Below are 20,691 nucleotides of genomic sequence, written 5' to 3'. Positions count from 1 at the left end.
TTAGAATTATATCAGCGTACAAAGCCCACCCGGACGCCTCTGCACAATTAGAGCGTGCGGCTTCTTGCACTAATTTCCACCTAAAGTCATTATTTGGCGTTAAAAGCATTTAACAAATTTACAAGTCAGGGCCAGGGTATTGCATCCGGGAAATGAGCGAGAGAAGTAATGGCATACCTCCCAACATGACCCTCTCCAGGAAGGACACAATGCTCTGCTCCTGGACTTTTCTCTTCATGTATGATTGCAATCACCTGTGGTGAAACACCTTTCTTATCCATTTACCTGTTCAACACAGGTGCCGGCAATCATACACTAAGAGAAAAGTCCAGAAGCAGAGTATGGTGTCCCTCCTGGAGAGGGTCATGTCGGGAGGTATGTTACGGGTCTTCAGCGAGCGTTTAAGAATTGGTCTGTATTTACTAAGCAAAGGATTTGTCAAAACCCAGATTTTGCTTGGCATATGTATTTAGAAGGGCGATAATAGTAAATACAGAATTAGGCTGGTTTTGCATTTCCTATTATTGGTTTTATGAATCGGTCAGGGTTAATCTGCAAAACTGGAGGCTATTGATAATCCACCATTTAGTAAATATACCCCATAAATCACAAAGTAACTCTGATTTATGCTGCAGAGACCCACACAGCAAACATTCAAACCTGAGGTCCAGCGGCCGAGTGCCTTCCCCATCACATGGGGGAGGTAAAAAGGGCAGATTGCAGTAACCACTCATATGCCGGAGGGTGGCCTATACACCTGAGGCCAATGCACAGTGCTGATTGCCCAGATCTAGGGCAGACAGGGACGGGTGTGGCTCATTAGGCTGACCTAAATTAGGTCGGCAGTCACCAGGTTGAACCCATATGGTCGACAGTATCACTTGATCGATATGTAAAAGTTAGACACCCGATAAGGGCCACAGGTATAAAAGGTCGACACAGGGGAAAGGCTGACATGAAAAAAAAATTTTTTTTCCATTTTTGGGTGTCATTTTGTATGTTGAACCATGAAAAAGCCAAATTAGTGGAAATGTGAACCCCCCAGGCTCGTTTAACTCGCAACGGTTCGGGCAAGGTGCCTCGCTCTGCTGGCGCTGCGCTCAGCACAGGACACTATTCCCAATCGTAGTCCATGAGCAGAGTAAAGTATGAAAAAGTTGAGGGGAAAAACTTGTGTTTGACCATTTGAACCTGCCGACTTTTTGTACCTGCCCACATAATACATGTCGACTATATGGGGTCGACTTATAGTCAATTGGCCTATTAACTGTCGATCTATCATCCGGATAATGACAGATAGACGGATGTGCCTTCCAGGTGAGGCGGTGGTGTGAAGGAGCCTGGGAAATAAACCTCACACACAATAGATTTATACAGGAGGTAATGCTGCTTTGTGTTCTGGGCCTGGAGATCTGCGCACAGGATTAGGGGCACATCTGCTTATTGGCCTTCATTCCGAGTTGATCGCTCGCTAGCTACTTTTAGCAGCCGTGCAAACGCATAGTCGCCACCCAGGGGGGAGTATTTTTGTATTGCAAGTGTGCGAACGGCTTTGCAGCCGAGCTCTGCAAAAACAGTTTGTGCAGTTTCTGAGAAGGTCTGGACTTACTTAGCCCTTGCGATCACTTCAGTCTTTTTGGTGCCGGAATTGACGTCAGACACCCGCCCTGCAAACGCCCGGACACTCCTGCGTTTTCCCTACCACTCCTAGAAAACGGTCAGTTGCCACCCACAAATGCCCTCTTCCTGTCAATCTCCTTGCGATCGCCCGTGGGAATGGATTCTTCGTTAAATCCATCGCTCAGCAACAATCCGCCGTGTACCCGTACAACGCGCATGCGCATTGCAGTGCGTACGCATGCGCAGTAGAGACCTGATCGGTGCAAAAAACGGCAGCGAGCGATCAACTCGGAATGACCCCCATTGTACGGTATGTGTAAGTGTATGTGTGTGGTTACAAGCAATGTACAGAATACGCATTTGGGCTGATGGGAATACACAGCGCCAACTATACAGTAAAATCTCATGAGTCATCTCTCTCACTATTAGAAAAGCACCAAATCCGTCCACCCAGGTCCGAGTCTAACAAAGGTTGGTCTCAGGTAACAGGATGCTAGGCAGCGCTGCTAATATTAGGGGGAGATGTATCAAGCTATGGAGAGAGGTAAGTGGAGAAATGGTGCAAAGAAACCAATCCGATTCTAACTGCCATTTATGTAGCACAGTCTTTAAAATTGACAGAAGCTGATTGGCTACACTGGGCAACTCCTCCACTTTATCTCTCTCCATGACTTGATACATCTCCCCTCCCATCATTTATTGGTGTCTCCAGCCGCCTCCCTCCTGCTCTCTCCCTAGCACTGTCCGTGTCACCAGCGCTCTCCTAAGTTGTCCCTTCTCGCCGGCAGTGACTCTGCTCGCCCATACGCTGGGTACAGGATCACTGAGTGCGGTTTCCCACGATTCACCACTGCCCGCTCCAGCGAGTGACCTTCCTCTTGCCCCAGCTAGCTGTCCTACCGCATCTGTGAGGTTATAGTAATGGTTGTCACTTATTCTGCGGTCAGCCATCCTGTATTTATTTATGCTCTGATAATTACCCCGTACAACGCTGCAGACACTTTGTGCCTGATTCTAGACGGCGTACGGAAAAGCAGCCACTGAGCCGCTTGACTTATAGTAAAAATTATTATCTATACCAATATTATAAGAACCTTATGTCTGTCTGTTTGCTCCAAGTCGGCACAAAACTACGATACCGGTTTACATGAAAATTGCATCAATGTGTAGTTGAAACTCCTAGAAATAACATGTTTCATCTCGTTCCGTCAAATTAAAGCTGAGCAATTACAAATACAAAATGTATTGGCATCATCAATGCAAGCGTGACATCATGTACGTGGCCGGTAAGGGGTGGGGAGAGTGGGCCCGCGTTCACCTGAATAGGATAGATAGGTTCAGTATGATTTACAGACGGACACAATACCAACAGCCATTGGCCTACAGTCAAAATACTGTCACGGTCAAAATGACGACATTTATTGTGCCGACATGTAAAAAATTTGGACATAGGGGTCTATTTACTAAGACTTGGATGGAGGTAAAGTACCAGCCAACCAGCTCCTGTCATTTTTCAAACACAGCCTGCAGCATGGCAGTTAGGAGACGACTGGAGCCCATGGCAACCAATCAGCATTGATGTAACATTTATAATATGCATACTATAAAAGGTAACAGAGCAGCTGATTGGTTGCCATGGGCAACTTCTCCACTGGCTCATTTCTCCACTTTTTATCACTGCTTAGTACATGTCCCCCTTTATCTCTATCCAAGGCTTAGTAAATAGACCCCATAGTCAGAATACCGACATTTGAAATGCTGATATGTTAAAATACCGACATGAGTTTTAGGTGTCAATGTTGACATAGGTCGACGTGGACACCGTGTAAGTGTACCGCTGCGCTCGCCATGCTTCGGGCACTATTATATTCCCCCTCCAGGTCCACTGGGATTGTAAAGTGTGAACAAGTCTGTTTTGGGGGCAAACATTCCTTAAAAACGCATGTCGGCATAATGAATGTCGGTATTTTGATTGTGTCTGTATTTTGACTGTCTGTCAATGGGTGTCGGAATTGTGTCCGTCAGTAAATCAACTGCTACCCGGATAGGCTACCCAGCAGTCTGTGCACAGGGCACACAGTGACGTTGGTGCGAGTGGCGGGTGAAAACGCTGCGGCCACCGGTCTGTACAGTGCTGTTGGTCATGTGACCACTCCCGCTATCGGGCCCCTATGCACAGCAATACAACTATATTGGGAGGGGTGTAATTCTCAGTATCTACCAGTATTGTGTATGTGTTGTCACACGTCTGATGTCCATTCCTTTGTGCCGTGTATAATTCTCAGTAACGATATGTAGGGACGGATTCAGTACATGTGGCTGTAGTTCTCAGTATCTATTGTTTTATCATGTATACTGACATCTGCACAGGACGCTTTGTATGTAATGACAATGAAGTCACACAGTATTTACATACAATAGATAAAACACAGACATGCTTGGTGATGATATAGGGTGCAGCATATGGTGTAGGTGTTATTGGTTCAGCCGTATATAATGCATACCATGACAAGTATCTCTTTATTGCAGAAAAGGAAGATGGCCGTTGCCGGTGTAGGGTTAGAAGGGTTCCAGCCGCACCAGGACGCTACTCTTGTCCAATTAGGCTCTGTATTTATTAATAAACAACTCCTGCCCTATGGCGCACCCAGGCGCAGTCTGTAGCTTTCACTCCTCTCCATCGTCGCCGGGCACTGATAAATGTTTATACGGCTATTCCAGTTCCAGTAATGTGGCGGAGTTATTCAGCCTGTACAATAACTGTATATTAGCTATAAGTACGATACAGTGGTGGTAGAAAGTTTGTGAACCTTTCAGAATTTTCTATATTTCTGCTGAAATATTGGCCTAAAACTAAAAGTAGATAAAGACCAAATCAAACAAATGAGACAAAAAAAGTACAAATCACAAATATGTGAGATCGGATCATTTCCCTCCAAAAAAGAAAAATGAGCATGTCTAATGTTTTTGGGGCGAGATGTACTAATCTTGCGGTGTACATTCTGCCACACATCGCCGATCATCACACCGATACCGATCGCATATGCAAAAGGTATTGCGAAGGACGGGATGCAGTCAATTTACCTACAATCAAAATCCCGACAAGGTCAGAATCCCGCCATGGTCAAAAAATGCCGACATTTAAAATACCAACAAGGTCAAAATACCGACATTTAAAATGTCGACAGGTCAAAAAGTCAACATGAGTTTTTCATTATTTTTTTCATTGAAACCGAGTTGTTCATACTTTACCATCCCAGTGGACCTGGAGGGGGAATACAACAGTGTGCTGAGCGCAGCGAGCCATGCAAGGGAACGCGGTACACTTATACGGTGTCCATGTCAACATACACACCAAAAAGAAACCTATGAAAAAACTAGAGATGTGCAGAAGGCATTTTTCGGGTTTTGTGTTTTAGTTTTGGATTCGGTTCCGCGGTCATGTTTTGGATTTGGCCGCATTTTGGCAATAGCACCCTTTCAAATTTTTGTCGGATTTGGATGCGTTTTGGATTCGGGTGTTTTTTTTTTTTTCAAAAAACCCTCAAAAACAGCTTAAATCATAGAATTTTGGGGTAATTTTGATCCTATAGTATTATTAACCTCAATAACCATAATTTCCACTCATTTCCAGTCTATTCTGAACACCTCACACCTCACAATATTATTTTTAGTCCTGAAATTTGCACCGAGGTCTCTGGATGACTAAGCTAAGCGACCCAAGTGGCCGACACAAACACCTGGCCCATCTAGTAGTGGCACTGCAGTGTCAGACAGGATGGCACTTAAAAAAAATAGTCCCCAAACAGCACATGATGCAAAGATAAATAATAAAAAAAAGACGTGCAAGATGGAATTGTCCTTGGGCCCTCCCACCCACCATTATGTTCTATAAACAGGACATGCACACTTTAACGAACCCATCATTTCAGCGACAGGGTCTGCCACACGACTGTGGCTGAAATGACTGGTTGGTTTGGGCCCCCACCAAAAAGAAGCAATCAATCTCTCCTTGCACAAACTGTCTCTACAGAGGCAAGATGTCCTCCTCATCATCATCATCCTCCGATTCCTCACCCCTTTCACTGTGTACATCCCCCTCCTCACAGAGTATTCATTCGTCCCCACTGGAATCCACCATCTCAGCTCCCTGTGTACTTTGTGGAGGCAATTGCTGCTGGTAAATGTCTCCATGGAGGAATTGATTATAATTAATTTGTATGAACATCATCTTCTCCACATTTTCTGGAAGTAACCTTGTACGCCGATTGCTGACAAGGTGAGCGGCGGCACTAAACACTCTTTCGGAGTACACACTGGAGGGAGGGCAACTTAGGTAGAATAAAGCCAGTTTGTGCAAGGGCCTCCAAATTGCCTCTTTTTCCTGCCAGTATAAGTACGGACTGTCTGACATGCCTACTTGGATGCGGTCACTCATATAATCCTCCACCATTCTTTCAATGGTGACAGAATCATATGCAGTGACAGTAGACGACATGTCAGTAATCGTTGGCAGGTCCTTCAGTCCGGACCAGATGTCAGCACTCGCTCCAGACTGCCCTGCATCACCGCCAGCGAGTGGTTTTGGAAATGTTATTCTTTTCCTGGCTGCTCCAGTGGCGTGAGAAAATGAAGGAGGAGCTATTGGCGGGTCACGTTCCACTTGACTTGAACATCTGCAGCAGGGACCCGTTCGCTCTGCTTCGTTAAAACGCAGCGAGTGAACGGGTCGGAATGACCCCCCCTTGTCTTGTGCTGCATCTTGCTGCTCAGTGTCAGTTCTCAGTATTATCATCATCAGTGCTCAGTATCACTGCTCATTGGGGGTGATTCCGAGTTGATTGTAGCTGTGCAAAATTTTACACAGCTACGATCATTTTTCCTGACATGCAGGGGGACGCCCAGCACGGGGCTAGTCCGCCCCGCATGTCAGTCCGGCCCTCCTTGCAGAAGTGCAAAGGCATCGCACAATGGCGATGTCCCTGCTGCGCATGACACTGAGCAGCAAGATGCAGCACTGGACTATTAGTAATGTACTGTTACTGTAGTACTAGGTGCTTCATCGCGCCCTACGGGCGCTCTTCACACCGTCGCAAGGGGCCACGCCGCCTTGACCCTTGCATGCCTTTGTGGGGTTCAATATTTGTATTATATGGAGTATTACCTGCATTCGTTTGTTAGTGGTTAAATATTGCACAATGAAAGGGCGTGCGATGGTGAAGGAGGCGCAGCCCCTTGCGACGGCGTGAACAGCACCTGCAGGGCATGATGTACAGAATGTAGCAGGTGCGGGGGGGATTGCGGATGGGGGAGGGTGTCTGTAGAATAGATGCTGCGGGTGGAGGGGGGGCGGAAGCGGGGGGGCCCGGATGGGGAAGGGTCGGGAGGTGCTGTGGGTGGGGGAGGGGCAGAGGAGTGGGGGCCGCAGATGAAGGAGGGGTCCGGAGGCACTGCAGGTGGGGGAGGGGCAGGGGTGCCACGGGTGGGAGAGGGGCAGGTGTGGGGATGTTGCGGATGGGTGAAGGGTTCCGGAGGTGCTGTGGGATGGGAAGGGGCGGGGGTGCCGGGGGTGGGGTAGGGGTCCGCAGGTGCCGTGGGTAGGGGAGGGGCAGTTACGGGTGGTGCGGCGGATGGGGATGGAGGTCCGGAGGTGCTGCAGGTGGTGGAGGGGCAAATACGGGGGTTCCATGGGTGGGGGAGGGGGGGACCGCGGATGGAGGAGGGTGTCTGCAGATGCTGCGGGTGGAGGGGGGCAGGTGTGGGGGGAGACATATATGGGGGTGGATGGTGGAGGGGGTCTGGAGGTGCTGTGGGTGGTGAAGGAGCGGAGTGGGAGCCGCGGGTGGTGTAAGGGGTCTGGAGGCACAGCGTGTGGGGGAGGGGTGGAGTGCCGCATGTGGTGGAGGGGAAGGTGCGGAGGTGTGGTGCATTGGGGAGGGGTCTGGAGGCGATGCGGGTACTGTACCTGCCAAAAAGGTGGTTGGAGGGTATGCAGTAACAGGGCCAGGACAGGGGTGACAGAGTCAGAACAGAAGTGACAGTGCCAGGACAGGGGTGACAGGGTCAGAACAAGGGTGACGGGGCCAGGACAGGGGTGACGGGGCCAGGACAGAAATGACGGACAGGATAGGGGTGACAGGACCAGGGTAGGGGCGACAGAACCAGGACAGGGGTGACAGGGCCAGTATAGGGTTGACAGGGCAAGCACAGGCGTGACAGGGCCAGGATAGGGGTAACAGGGCCAGCATAAGGATGACAGGGCTAGGATAAGGGTGAAAGGGTCAGGATAAGGGTGAAAGGGCCAGGATAAGGGTGACAGGGCAAGGCCAGGGGTGACAGGGACATGACAGAACACAGGGCACGGGAGAGATTGGTATTAGGGACAACACAGTGGTGACAGACAGATGTGTCTTACTGGAGTCACTGCTGCTGGCTGCTGCTGTTCCACGCCAACCTGTTGGGATCTGCTGCTGCTGGAGACTTGGCATGGCTGACTCTCTCAGGCTGGAGTCCTGCTTCCTCTGCCCGTCTGCATCCCTCCCCCCCTCCTCAGTCACACACCGCAGACCTCGCGCAGCTGCTGGGCAATGTGGTAAGGAGAGACTGGGAGTGACTGGTTAGCCCCCAGGAGACGCTGCGGCTGGAGGGAGGAGGGGGTCATAGCATGCACGCGGCGCGGACCTCGCGGCTGCTGGGCACTGTGGTAAGGGGAGACTGGGAGTGACTGGTTAGCTCCCAGGAGACGCTGCAGCTGGAGGGAGGAGGGGGGCAAGCAGCTCGGACTTCTGCAGCGCTACCCGCCGGCTAAAGTGTGTGAAGGAGCTGGGCGCAACTCACTGCGGGTGGCAGCGCTTCAGCTAGCGGTGGGGTTGCCGGGGCTGGAGATAACAGAGGCAGTACGGAACCTGCACAGCGGCAGGTGCCCCACAAAACTGTAGCTAAGAAGCGTGGAGTGTGCCAGAAAGTGACGCTCCTCCGCACCAGAGAGACCCTGCTGAGTATGCTGATGTGGGGGGTCAAGCACACAATGAGCCGGTGCCCGTCTGTCTGTACGGCATACCCCCTCACACACCCCATACCTCCCAACTGTCCCGATTTTTGAGGGACAGTCCCATTTTTTGGGGTCTGTCCCGCTGTCCCACCCACGCGTCGCAGTGTCCCGCGGTTGGGGGGGGGGGGGGCAGTTGTTGAATAGTGGAGACAGAGGGAGAGGGGGCATCAGGGGGTACGGATTAAGGAGGAGTTCCAGCAGCAGAGCCGAATTAAGGGGGGGAGGGGGGGGCAGGGGGTACGTACCGTTGGCCCCACAGTTTTAGGGGGCCCCACGGCTGGAGTAGCTCTGTCCCAGCTCAGAAGCTCCCCCGTCCTGCCAGTAACAGCAGCAGCATTGTGCTACAGTAAGCACACGCTGATGCGTATTGGCAGGTCTGTGGTGTTGCAGGGAGGCAGCAGTCTCTCTGCTTTCTTCTGCCTGTGCGAGTGTGTAGGGGGGAGCGACCACCTCCTCTGGATTTTGCCTTAGCTGAGGGGCCAAAATTCCATTAAAAAAAAGGGGGGATTTGCATAAGGGGGCGTGGCCTCACGGGCCTGATACGGCCACGCCCCCAACCCCACAGCAATGAGATAGGGCTCCCCTGTCTAAAGTGCCCTGGGCCCCCCGGACTCATAATCAGCCCCTGGGGGCATGCCAGCAGCTCACAGAGCGCTGGGCATGGCCCCCTCACTGATGAAAACGGGGACCCTCCCATGAAGCCACGCCCCATTTTCGTTGGCCACGCCCCCTTTTTGCTGCGCGTATGTGTCCCTCCTTCTGCCTGAAGAAAGCTGGGAGGTGTGCACCCCTGCCTGTGCCATGCCCACACCATCTGCTTCTGCTCCTAGTCTCCTATAGATTTGCCCAGATCTGTGACTCATTTGACTAACTCCGCCGTGTTGTGACTCCACCCAGCATTAGCAAATGAGTCACAAAGTCACAGATCTGGGCTATTATATAGGAGATAGGAGATATTATATAGGAGATACTGAGCACCACAATGCAGCACAAGACAATGAGCAGTGATACTGAGCACTCATGAGGATACTACTGAGAACTGACACACTGCTAGTATTACTGAGCAGCAATAAGTAAGCACTGATATTGAAATTTCCACTGAGAGAACGTAGCCACGTCCTCTCCGCTCTCTCTACAATGCACGAGTGAAAATGGCGGCAGCGTGCGGCTCTTTATATGGAATCCGAATCTCGCGAGAATCCGATAGCGGGATGATGATATTTTACCTCGTTCAGGTTTTCTGAGTCAAGCGGGAACAACCGAGCCTGCCTCGGACCCGTGTAAACCACGTGGAGTTCAGGGGGGTACGGTTCTCCCGAGAAGGAAGTACATCGCGAAGGTCAGCTCGTATCGGAAGAGCAGTCCTTCGGGGATTAGTATGAAATACCTACAGTCAAAATCCCGACAACAATTAACTGACGGTCAAATTCCCGACAAGGTCAAAATTCCGACATTTAAAATGTTGTCAGGTCAAAAAGTCGACACACGATTTTTCTAGAGATGAGCGGGTTCGGTTCTCGGAGAACCCTTGTTCGGTTCTTAGAGAACTCTTGTGGGTGACCCCAATTAACTTTGCGGTTAACAGCAGACTGCAAAGTTCCAATCATTGGTTATAATGGAGCTTGCGCTAAGCGACATTGTAACCAGTGCGCTCCTCCTGATTGACAGTGCAGGAGCGCACAGCCAATCAGGAGAGTGCCATGACGTGGCGCTCCCTGATTGGCTGGCAGGACCTTCACTGACAGAAGTCACGGGGGGTCACGCCAGTTGGGGAAAGGGGTTCCATGTGTAAACATGGAACCCCTTTAGTAGCGTGGACCGTGTTATTAATTTTTTTATTTTATACAAGTACGTGGATTACAAACTTAAAGAAGAGGACAGAACGACGCTGGATTGTTTGTAAGTATAATTTTTATTTACAGGCACCCCGTGGATTCTACTGGACAAGAGGACTGAGGTGCTCCGTGTCAACATAGGTAAGTATGTGTGTGTGTAAGTGTGCATGTATGTCAATTAAAGTTATACTATCATGGTGTGTGGTGTCTTTTTTGGGGTATTTTTGTTGTAGTAAAACTACAGGTACCAGCGGGCCTGTTATTTTCCCGCATGCTGGTACTTGTGGTTCCCCAAGTACCAGCTTGCGGGGGAGGCTTGCGGGGACTTGTAGTTCTTCTACAAAAAAACAATATTCTTTCATTTTACACAAAGACTATCAGCTTCTCATCCACCGCCCACGGATGGTGGGGGTGGGGGGGGACAGCCTCGGGCTTCACCCCTGGCACTTGGGTGGCTGGGGGGGGGGGGGGACCCCTTAATTATAGGTGTCCCCACTCCTCCAGGGTACCCTGGCCAGGGGTGACTAGTTGGAAAGGTAATGCCAGGGCCGCAGCGAACAGTATAAAAGTGTCCCCCGGCTGTGGCATTATCTCTCTGGCTAGTGGAGCCCGGTGCTGGTTTAAATAAATACGGGGGACCCCTACACCTTTTGTCCCCTGTATTTTTTTTAACCAGGACCGGACGCAGAGCCCGGTGCTGGTTGTTTAAATATGGGGAAACCCTACACAATTTTTTCCCTGAATTTTTACAACCAGGACTGGCTCAAAGAGCCCGAGGCTGGTTATACATAGGAGGGGGGACCTCACACAATTTTTTTTTTTAAATTTTCACCTAAACAGTCCCATTCCCACCGATAAGCATGCATGGATTTCACTAATCCGTGCATGACTATCCAAACACGCCAGGAAAAAGCAGGTCTAATTTTTTGCTGATTTTTTTTACGAATAGCAAAAAAATACAATCACAATTGACCATTCAGGGACAAACACCCAAATATGAATGAATAGTAAATTCCCGTGTTGTATGAACAAACAGCCGCATTTGACCGATGGTCTATTCATTCGTATTTCTGTCCTCTGCCATGAAAACCATTACGAATAGCCCAAACACTGCCGAGATTTTAACTTAGTAAATTCCCATGTTGACACTTAGAGAAAAAAAAAATTCTGACAAAATTGGGACTTTAGTAAATAAATGTTAGGGTCTCCTGCCCTGTGCTGCCACGTCGTCATGGCAACCGGGAGACAAGTGCTAGCGGAGTAACCTGAGCGCAGCTGATACTCCGGTTCGGGTCTTTTGCTGTGCAGTGGTTACAGGCAGGGGATCCGGTGCTGGTTTTTGTGCTCACAGTCTGTGAGGTCTGAGTGGAGCGTGGACAGCACCTGCTTTATAAACCCTCTTCTCAGGTTAAGCAGATGCTGCTGAATCTTTGTTGGTTAGTCAGTTCCTGAAAGTTAGCCAGTACTGTGTAGCTTTGTATTTGTTGTTGCTTACTGCAAACAGGCCTGGGGATTTGGTACTACACTCTGCCAATCCAGACCTAGCAGTAAGACTGGAGTCAGTCGTTTAGCCTGCTGAGGTTCTTTTGCTATTCTGTGAACCCAGCAGGTTTGTGGCTGTACTTTCAGACCTGCCTGCTTAATCCTCTCTCACTGTGCAGGGCGTCCATGTGTCAGTTTAGTGGCAGAAAGCTGAACCTGTGCCCTGCAAGTGAGAATTAGGATTGTGGAACCTCTCCTTGTGTCTATTATTCCATCTCTGACCAAGGAGTTTACTGCCACACCCGTTGGTAACCCTTTAAGGTTTTGCTGTTGACCTTAGCAACAGCATTTCGGGTTCTCTACGTATTAAAACACAACATCTTGCTTTTTCCATCTGAGCATTTCTAATACTAGGGAGACACCCAGTTTCTTAGCCTCTGGGCTTCTCTGTTCACTTTGTGTTGGTTTTGTTACCCTATCACCTTCTGTGTACGTAATGTCATATTTCCCAGTCTGTCTGTGAGTTCATTTGTTTTGCATCCCTCTCTGTTCAGACACCAGTACATTCCTGCAGGCACTGGTGTGCATAACATATTCAGCAGCCCAATACTCCTGTTGAAATTTTGTGGGAATATGGAGCATACCCCTCAAAATACGTTGCAACAGGTGGTCGATCAGGTGCAGGTCCTGACTCGACAATTTAATGATTTGTCCATTAAAATGCACACCTCCCAGGCCGCTGGCGGAGCTCCCGCAGCAGCAGCACCTTCAGGGGTTAAGGAGCCGAAAGTAAATCTTCCGGATCGTTTTTCTGGAGATCGCTCGCAGTTCTTTTGTTTCAAGGAGAGCTGCAAGCTATATTTTCAGCTTAGGCCTCAGTCTTCTGGGTCGGAGATTCAGCGGGTGGGCATAGTGATTTCCTTGCTACAAGGAGACCCACAGGTCTGGGCATATGGGTTGCAGCCTGACTGTCCGTCGCTTAAAAGTGTTGATGCTTTTTTTACGGCACTGGGCATGTTGTATGATGACCCTGACAAGACGGCCTCAGCCGAGGCTCAGATTTCGATCCTTAAGCAAAGGCGAAGGCCAGTTGAGGTTTACTGTACGGAGTTTCGGAGGTTGGCCCATGATACCCAGTGGAATGACCCAGCCATGAGACACCAGTACCGAAGAGGTCTTTCTAACCAGATAAAAGACCAACTGGTACAATATCCCTTGCCTGATAGCTTGGATCAGCTCATGCAGTTATCCATCCGGGTGGATAGACGGCTGAGAGAGCGTAGGCTTGAAAGGGAGACCAAGGTTTCCTTCTTTCCCAAGGGAACCTCAGACTCTGAGGAATTTTCCGAGGAGCCTATGCAGATTGGGGCTACCCGCCTCTCCTCGCGTGAGAAGACGCGGAGGAGACAGCAGGGGTTGTGTTTGTACTGTGGGAATAAGGGTCATGTGGTAGTATCATGCCCAGAAAAGCCGTAAAACTTCAGGGCCTGAGGGTGATGGGAAATATCCTGTCAGGCCAGAAGTCAGTATTTCCCAAGAAGACTTTTATCATTTCGGTGACCTTGAAGATCCTCGGTAAAACTGTCAAGACTAAGGCCTTTGTGGACAGTGGGGCCGACGGGGTTTTTATGGACCGCCAATTCGCCCTGAAACACTCTGTTCCCTTAGTACCCTTAGCATCGGAAATTGAGATTTGTGGGTTAAACGGGGAACCGTTATCCCAGGGTAAAATTACCTCTTGCACTAGCCAGATTTCTTTGTTTATTGGAGGCACACACTCTGAAAAATTGTCCTTTTATGTGACTGTCTGTACTTTTGCCCCATTGGTGTTGGGGTTACCCTGGTTAAGGGCCCACAATCCTCAATTTGACTGGGTCTCTGGGGAGATTCTTAGTTGGGGTACTGATTGTTTCAGGAGTTGCTTGAGCCTTCCAGTCAGGCTTTCGCAGCTAAGTTTGCCAGGATTACCAGGATGTTATGCAGATTTTGCGGACGTGTTCTCCAAAAAAGTTGCAGAGGTACTACCTCCCCATCGCCCCTATGACTGTGCCATTGATTTGTTGCCGAATGCTAAGCTTCCCAAGAGCAGGTTGTACTCCCTGTCACGTCCTGAGACTCAGGCTATGGCAGAGTACATTCAGGAGAACTTGGCTAAGGGATTTATCAGACCTTCACAGTCTCCAGTTGGGTCGGGGTTCTTCTTCGTGGGTAAAAAGGACGGTTCATTGCGACCCTGCATCGACTTCAGGGAATTGAACCGTATCACGATTAAAAACTCATACCCACTGCCTCTCATTTCGGTCTTGTTTGACCAGCTTCGTACTGCCACCATTTTTTCTAAGATTGACCTACGCGGTGCGTACAATCTAATCCGAATAAGAGAGGGGGATGAATGGAAGACTGCCTTTAATACCCACTCAGGGCATTATGAATATTTGGTGATGCCTTTTGGGCTCTGTAATGCCCCGGCAGTCTTCCAGGATTTCATGAACGATGTGCTCAGGGAATATTTGGATAGATTCTTAGTTGTATACTTAGATGACATCCTAATCTTCTCCCATTCCCTGGAGGAACATCGGAAGCATGTACGCTTAGTCCTCCAGAAACTCAGAGACCACTGGCTTGGGGCGAAGCTGGAGAAGTGCGAATTTGAAGTTCAGCAAATCGCATTTCTAGGATATATTATCTCCCCAGAAGGTTTCCAAATGGAGGGTTCCAAGGTACAGGCAGTCCTGGATTGGGTGCAGCCCACTAGTTTGAAGGCGCTTCAGCGTTTCCTGGGCTTTGCAAATTTTTATAGACGATTTATCGCTGGATTTTCGTCTATAGTGGCACCCTTGGTGGCACTCACTAAGAAAGGGGCGGATGTTGCTCACTGGTCACGTGAGGCCAAAGCGGCTTTTGCCCATCTCAAAAGGGCATTTGTCTCCGCCAAGGTGCTGCGACACCCAGATCCAGAGCGTCCTTTTGTGGTGGAGGTGGATGCCTCTGAGATGGGTATTGGGGCAGTGCTCTCTCAGATGGGAGTGTCTGATAATCGCCTTCATCCCTGTGCTTACTTTTCCCGTAAATTTTCGCCTGCCGAGATGAATTATGACGTGGGTAACCGGGAATTGTTGGCTATTAAGGATGCACTCGAGGAGTGGAGACACTGGCTTGAGGGGGCTAAGTTTGTGGTCTCAATTCTCACCGACCATAAGAATTTGGCATATTTAGAGTCAGCGAAGCGTCTCAATGCCAGGCAGGCACGATGGGCTTTGTTTTTTGCTCGCTTTAATTTTTTGATAACATATCGCCCTGGGTCAAAAATCATCAAGGCTGATGCGCTCTCGCAGAGTTTTGCTCCAATCCAGGAGACCACCGAGGAGCCGTTGCCCATTGTGTCCCCATCATGTATTAAAGTGGGCATTACCCAGGACCTCTTGTCATTAGTCCTTAGAGCACAGGAGCAGGCTCCTCCAGACCTTCCGGTAGGTCTTTTGTTTGTGCCTCCTAGGTTAAGACAGCGAGTGTTCCTGGAATTCCATGCCAAGAAGTCGGCAGGTCACCCGGGTATTGCCAGAACTCGGGAGTTGCTATCTAGGGCGGTGTGGTGGCCCTCGGTGGCTAAGGATGTGGATCAGTGGGTTCGGGCATGTGACATCTGTGCCCGAAATAAGACTCCTAGAGGAGTTCCTGTTGGCCCATTACATCCACTCTCTATTCCATCTAAGCCATGGACCCACATTTCAATGGATTTTGTGGTGGACTTGCCCAAATCCTCGGGGATGACAGCCATCTGGGTTGTCGTTGACAGGTTTTCGAAGATGGCGCACTTCGTTCCACTGGTTGGGCTGCCATCGGCCAGACGCCTGTCTGAATTATTTATGCTGCATGTTGTGCGTCTCCACGGGTTGCCACTTGATGTGGTCTCTGATCGCGGATCTCAGTTTGTGGCCAAATTCTGGAGGGCATTTTGTTCCGATCTCCAGATTTCTGTCAGCTTGTCGTCAGGCTACCATCCGCAGTCTAATGGGCAGACTGAAAGGGTGAACCAGTCTTTGGAGCAGTTCCTCAGGTGTTATGTCTCCAAGTGTCAGACTGACTGGGTTGCTCATCTGTCCATGGCGGAGTTTGCCTATAACAACGCGGCTCACTCTGCTACAGGGATCTCTCCCTTCCTTTGTGTGTATGGGCATCATCCTAAGGCCAATTCTTTTGACCCCCTGGACTCCACGCCTGGTGGTTCCTCTGTGGTTTCGGTCCTTAGAGGTATTTGGAGGAAAGTGAAGAAAGCCCTTGTGTCTGTGTCATTAGTGACCAAAAGGGTTTTTGATAAGCGGAAAAGACCCTGCAGCTTCAAACTAGGAGACTTCGTCTGGTTGTCTACCAAGAATTTGAAGTTGAGACAGCCATCTCATAAGTTAGGCCCCCGGTTCATCGGCCCATATAAGATCACCAGGGTTATCAATCCGGTGGTATTTCAGTTAGATCTGCCCCGTTCTTTGGGTATCAATAAAACATTTCATTGTTCCCTTTTAAAACGGGCGATTAGTAATCCTTCTTCCAGTGGAAGACCTTCCCCTCTTCTGATACGTGGCCAGAGGGAGTTTGTTGTTGAAAGGATTCTTGACTCCAAGATGGTTCGGGGTCGGCTGTCATTTTTGGTGCACTGGAAGGGGTATGGCCCGGAGGAGCGGTCGTGGGTGCGCAGCTGTGATCTTCATGCCCCCAGACTGATACGCTCTTTCTTCTCGCAGTTCCCTGATAAACCCGGTGGTAGGGGTTCTATGACCCCTCGTCAGAGGGGGGGTACTGTTAGGGTCTCCTGCCCTGTGCTGCCACGTCGTCATGGCAACCGGGAGACAAGTGCTAGCGGAGTAACCTGAGCGCAGCTGATACTCCGGTTCGGGTCTTTTGCTGTGCAGTGGTTACAGGCAGGGGATCCGGTGCTGGTTTTTGTGCTCACAGTCTGTGAGGTCTGAGTGGGGCGTGGACAGCACCTGCTTTATAAACCCGCTTCTCAGGTTAAGCAGATGCTGCTGAATCTTTGTTGGTTAGTCAGTTCCTGAAAGTTAGCCAGTACTGTGTAGCTTTGTATTTGTTGTTGCTTACTGCAAACAGGCCTGGGGATTTGGTACTACACTCTGCCAATCCAGACCTAGCAGTAAGACTGGAGTCAGTCGTTAAGCCTGCTGAGGTTCTTTTGCTATTCTGTGAACCCAGCAGGTTTGCGGCTGTACTTTCAGACCTGCCTGCTTAATCCTCTCTCACTGTGCAGGGCGTCCATGTGTCAGTTTAGTGGCAGAAAGCTGAACCTGTGCCCTGCAAGTGAGAATTAGGATTGTGGAGACTCTCCTTGTGTCTATTATTCCATCTCTGACCAAGGAGTTTACTGCCACACCCGTTGGTAACCCTTTAGGGTTTTGCTGTTGCCCTTAGCAACAGCATTTCGGGTTCTCTACATATTAAAACACAACATCTTGCTTTTTCCATCTGAGCATTTCTAATACTAGGGAGACACCCAGTTTCTTAGCCTCTGGGCTTCTCTGTTCACTTTGTGTTGGTTTTGTTACCCTATCACCTTCTGTGTACGTAATGTCATATTTCCCAGTCTGTCTGTGAGTTCATTTGTTTTGCATCCCTCTCTGTTCAGACACCAGTACATTCCTGCAGGCACTGGTGTGCATAACAATAAACCCCCCTTGTTCCAGTTAATGGTCACTGTCCTAAGGAGTGGTGACTTTTGTAAGGGATCTTTCAGGGGTCCTCATCTCTCTGCCTAGCACCATTGGAGCCTAGAAGCAGCCTTGGAGTGGTGACCAAAGGCACGGACGGTAAAGACAACAGCATCCGGGAAACAGATACAACCTTCCCACCGACTACTAGTGGCTTATTACATTTAGTGCTAAACAATTACAATAATGAACATTTTGTGATATATATTTAAACATTGCTAGTCCATATGAAAAGGCCCCAGATTACCATGGATAGTGCTTTATATGCGCACTAATATACTATGTAGAGAAAAGTGATTGGACACCTCCGCGTGCATGTGAAATGGTACGCTCCTGCAGCACACACGTGTTACTGAAGGTATAACACAGGTAGAGGGGCACTGATTACATCCTTTTCTAATGAAATGGCTTGCCGGAAGGAGCTAACCGAGACTGAAAAGGGGATCATCGTAGACTGCGCGATGTCATGTTTCCATGGCGATGCCGGACTTATATACCTGGACCGGCCAGCTCATAGTCCAGATCTTAACCCCACTGAGAACCTCTGGGATGAATGGGAGCGACGGGTGCGTTCTAGACCGGCTCAACCTTTTTCAGTGTCGCAGTTGGTGTCTGTACTTAAGGTGAAATGGTAGAACATACCGCTTGATGTTGTCCAGGAACTTGTGGACAGTTTGCCAAGAAGGGCGTCTACAGTCATCACAGCACGTGGTGGCCCTACATAGTACTGACGTCAGTAACATCTTGCTGATCTGTTTGCTGTCAGCGTCCAATCACTTTTGTCTATATAGTGTAGAAAGTCATATTTAGGTAAGTTATTTAAAAAGTGGATTAATAAAATTATTTTTACATGATTGTAGGTAAACAGAGTGTCAGGTCTGTAACTCTGTCTGTTCCCAAAGGGGGCACTAGTGGGTCAGTCGTGGTGCGGTGTAAAAAATGAGGAGGCTGTAGAAAGTTCCTGCGCATGTGCGCATTGATGTTTATTAACACACAGGAGTATAAACAGTGACTGGAACACAAAGGTAATGCTGATGATTAAAAGTCAATGAGAGTGACTAAACGATAATTAACTTGACAGTCGGCAGTAACAGAAATTAATATGCAGGTGGAAACAGATACAATTGATGACAGGAATATCAGGCAGTAAATAACTCCAGTAAATGGTTTTAAAAAGTCAATGATATTAAATAGCAATGATGATTGGTTTTGTAGTAGGTAAAACGGAAACAATATGCAGATTAAGCAGATGCAACTGAAGACAAGATTATAGGCAATACATAACTCCGCTGGATAGTTTGGAAACCAACAATGAGGATACACACAGTCTGTATAAGGCACACATCCACTAAGCCAAGCAAGGCCCAATCAGGAGACAGTCTATAACGCAGCAAATTGGTAGAAGTGCTGAATGCAATTGCAGTGCAGAGTTGCTGGTAATTACTACACAGGTGAGAATGATGAGCAACACTTGGAGAAAGTCTCTTATAGGCCCTACACACTGGCCGATTTGTTTGAAAGATATGAACGAGAACTCGTTCATATCTTTGAGTGTGGAGGCTCCAGCGATGAACGATGCGCGGCCCCGCGCTCGTTCATCGCTGGTCCTCCGTCGGCTGTACATGCAGGCCAATATGGACGATATCGTCCATATTTGCCTGCACTTCAATGAAGCCGCGTGACGGGGGGAGTGAAGAAACTTCACTCCCCCCCCGCCGCCAGGTCGATCGTCGGCCGTATCCGCCGTCGGGCAGCTCGGCGGCGGATCGGCCAGTGTGTAGGGCCCATTACTGCAAGTAGTGTGGAGGCTGACTGTGGCAGGAGTTCGTAGGAAAGCTGTAGTAAATGCTGGGACCTGTAGTTCCACAGGAATACTGGAACAGGGAGATTACTTGGAGATGCCAGAAGTAGAAGATCGCTGGAAACAGGAGATTGAAAACTGGAGACTGGAAACGGCTGGGACCTGTAGTTCCACAGGACTAATACACGGGAATCTCTGAAGACAGCAGATTGAAGCCAGGAGACGCTTGTTCACAGGATGTGACGCGTTGTTCAAGGCAATGATACTGAGCAGGAACTCTGAGTATATACCCCCTGGTCAGCAGGGATTGGAGAATCAAGTCATGTGAGCGCCCAATGCTCAGGAGTGGATAGCACTAAGTCAGCTGACTGCAGGTGTCATGGCACCCATACTCTGGAGATGGTGGGAGTACATCGGGGTACATGCTGTATGGCAAGCGGGGTACACACTGGAGAAAGTCTCTGCGCATTGCAGGAAATCATAGAATACGCTGCCAGGCTGAGGATGTGACCTCTGGAGGCCAGTACACCAGAGCACTGGTAAGTGACGTGATGCAAAATGCAGATTCCTAACACAGAGTTTTATTTGGTTGATCAAAAATGATGGAGCTCGTACATTTAAATAGGTAACAAAAAAGGCAGAAATTGGGGGATATATATTTTATATATTAATTCCACTTTTTAGAAAATGCGTTTACACACTGCTCAAAACAATAAAGGGAACACTTAAACTTAACACAATGTAACTCCAAGTCAATCACACTTCTGTGAAATCAAACTGTCCACTTAGGAAGCAACACTGACTGACAATCAATTTCACATGCTGTTGTCCAAATGGAATAGACAACAGGTGGAAATTATAGGCAATTAGCAAGACACCCCCAATAAAGGAGTTGTTCTGCAGGTGGTGACCACAGACCACTTCTCAGCTCCTATACTTTCTGGCTGATGTTTTGGTCACTTTTGAAAGCTGGCAGTACTTTCACTCTAGTGGTAGCATGAGACGGAGTCTACAGCCCACACAAGTGGCTCAGGTAGTGCAGCTCATCCAGGATGGCACATCAATGCGAGCTGTGGCAAGAAGGTTTGCTGTGTCTGTCAGCGTAGTGTCCAAAGCATGGAGACGCTACCAGGAGACAGGCCAGTACATCAGGAGACGTGGAGGAGGCTGTAGGAGGGCAACAAC

The 20,691-nt window shown here is 49.1% G+C and overlaps 1 protein-coding gene across 1 annotated transcript in view; it reads right to left on the bottom strand.

The window, feature by feature from the left end:
• The window catches only part of LOC134958851 (uncharacterized), a 109,275-nt gene that overhangs the window by 27,304 nt on the left and 61,280 nt on the right, over nt 1–20,691 (bottom strand). Inside the window, exon 15 of the mRNA XM_063941558.1 lies at nt 661–749. Within this exon, the coding sequence (XP_063797628.1) occupies nt 661–749 (89 nt within the window). The remainder of the gene's footprint in view (nt 1–660; nt 750–20,691) is intronic.

Source organism: Pseudophryne corroboree, chromosome 9 (genome assembly GCF_028390025.1).
Source record: "Pseudophryne corroboree isolate aPseCor3 chromosome 9, aPseCor3.hap2, whole genome shotgun sequence".
NCBI lineage: Eukaryota > Metazoa > Chordata > Amphibia > Anura > Myobatrachidae > Pseudophryne > Pseudophryne corroboree.
The sequence above is the reverse complement of the archived record's forward strand: the minus strand, read 5'-3'. Positions and strand labels throughout refer to the sequence as shown.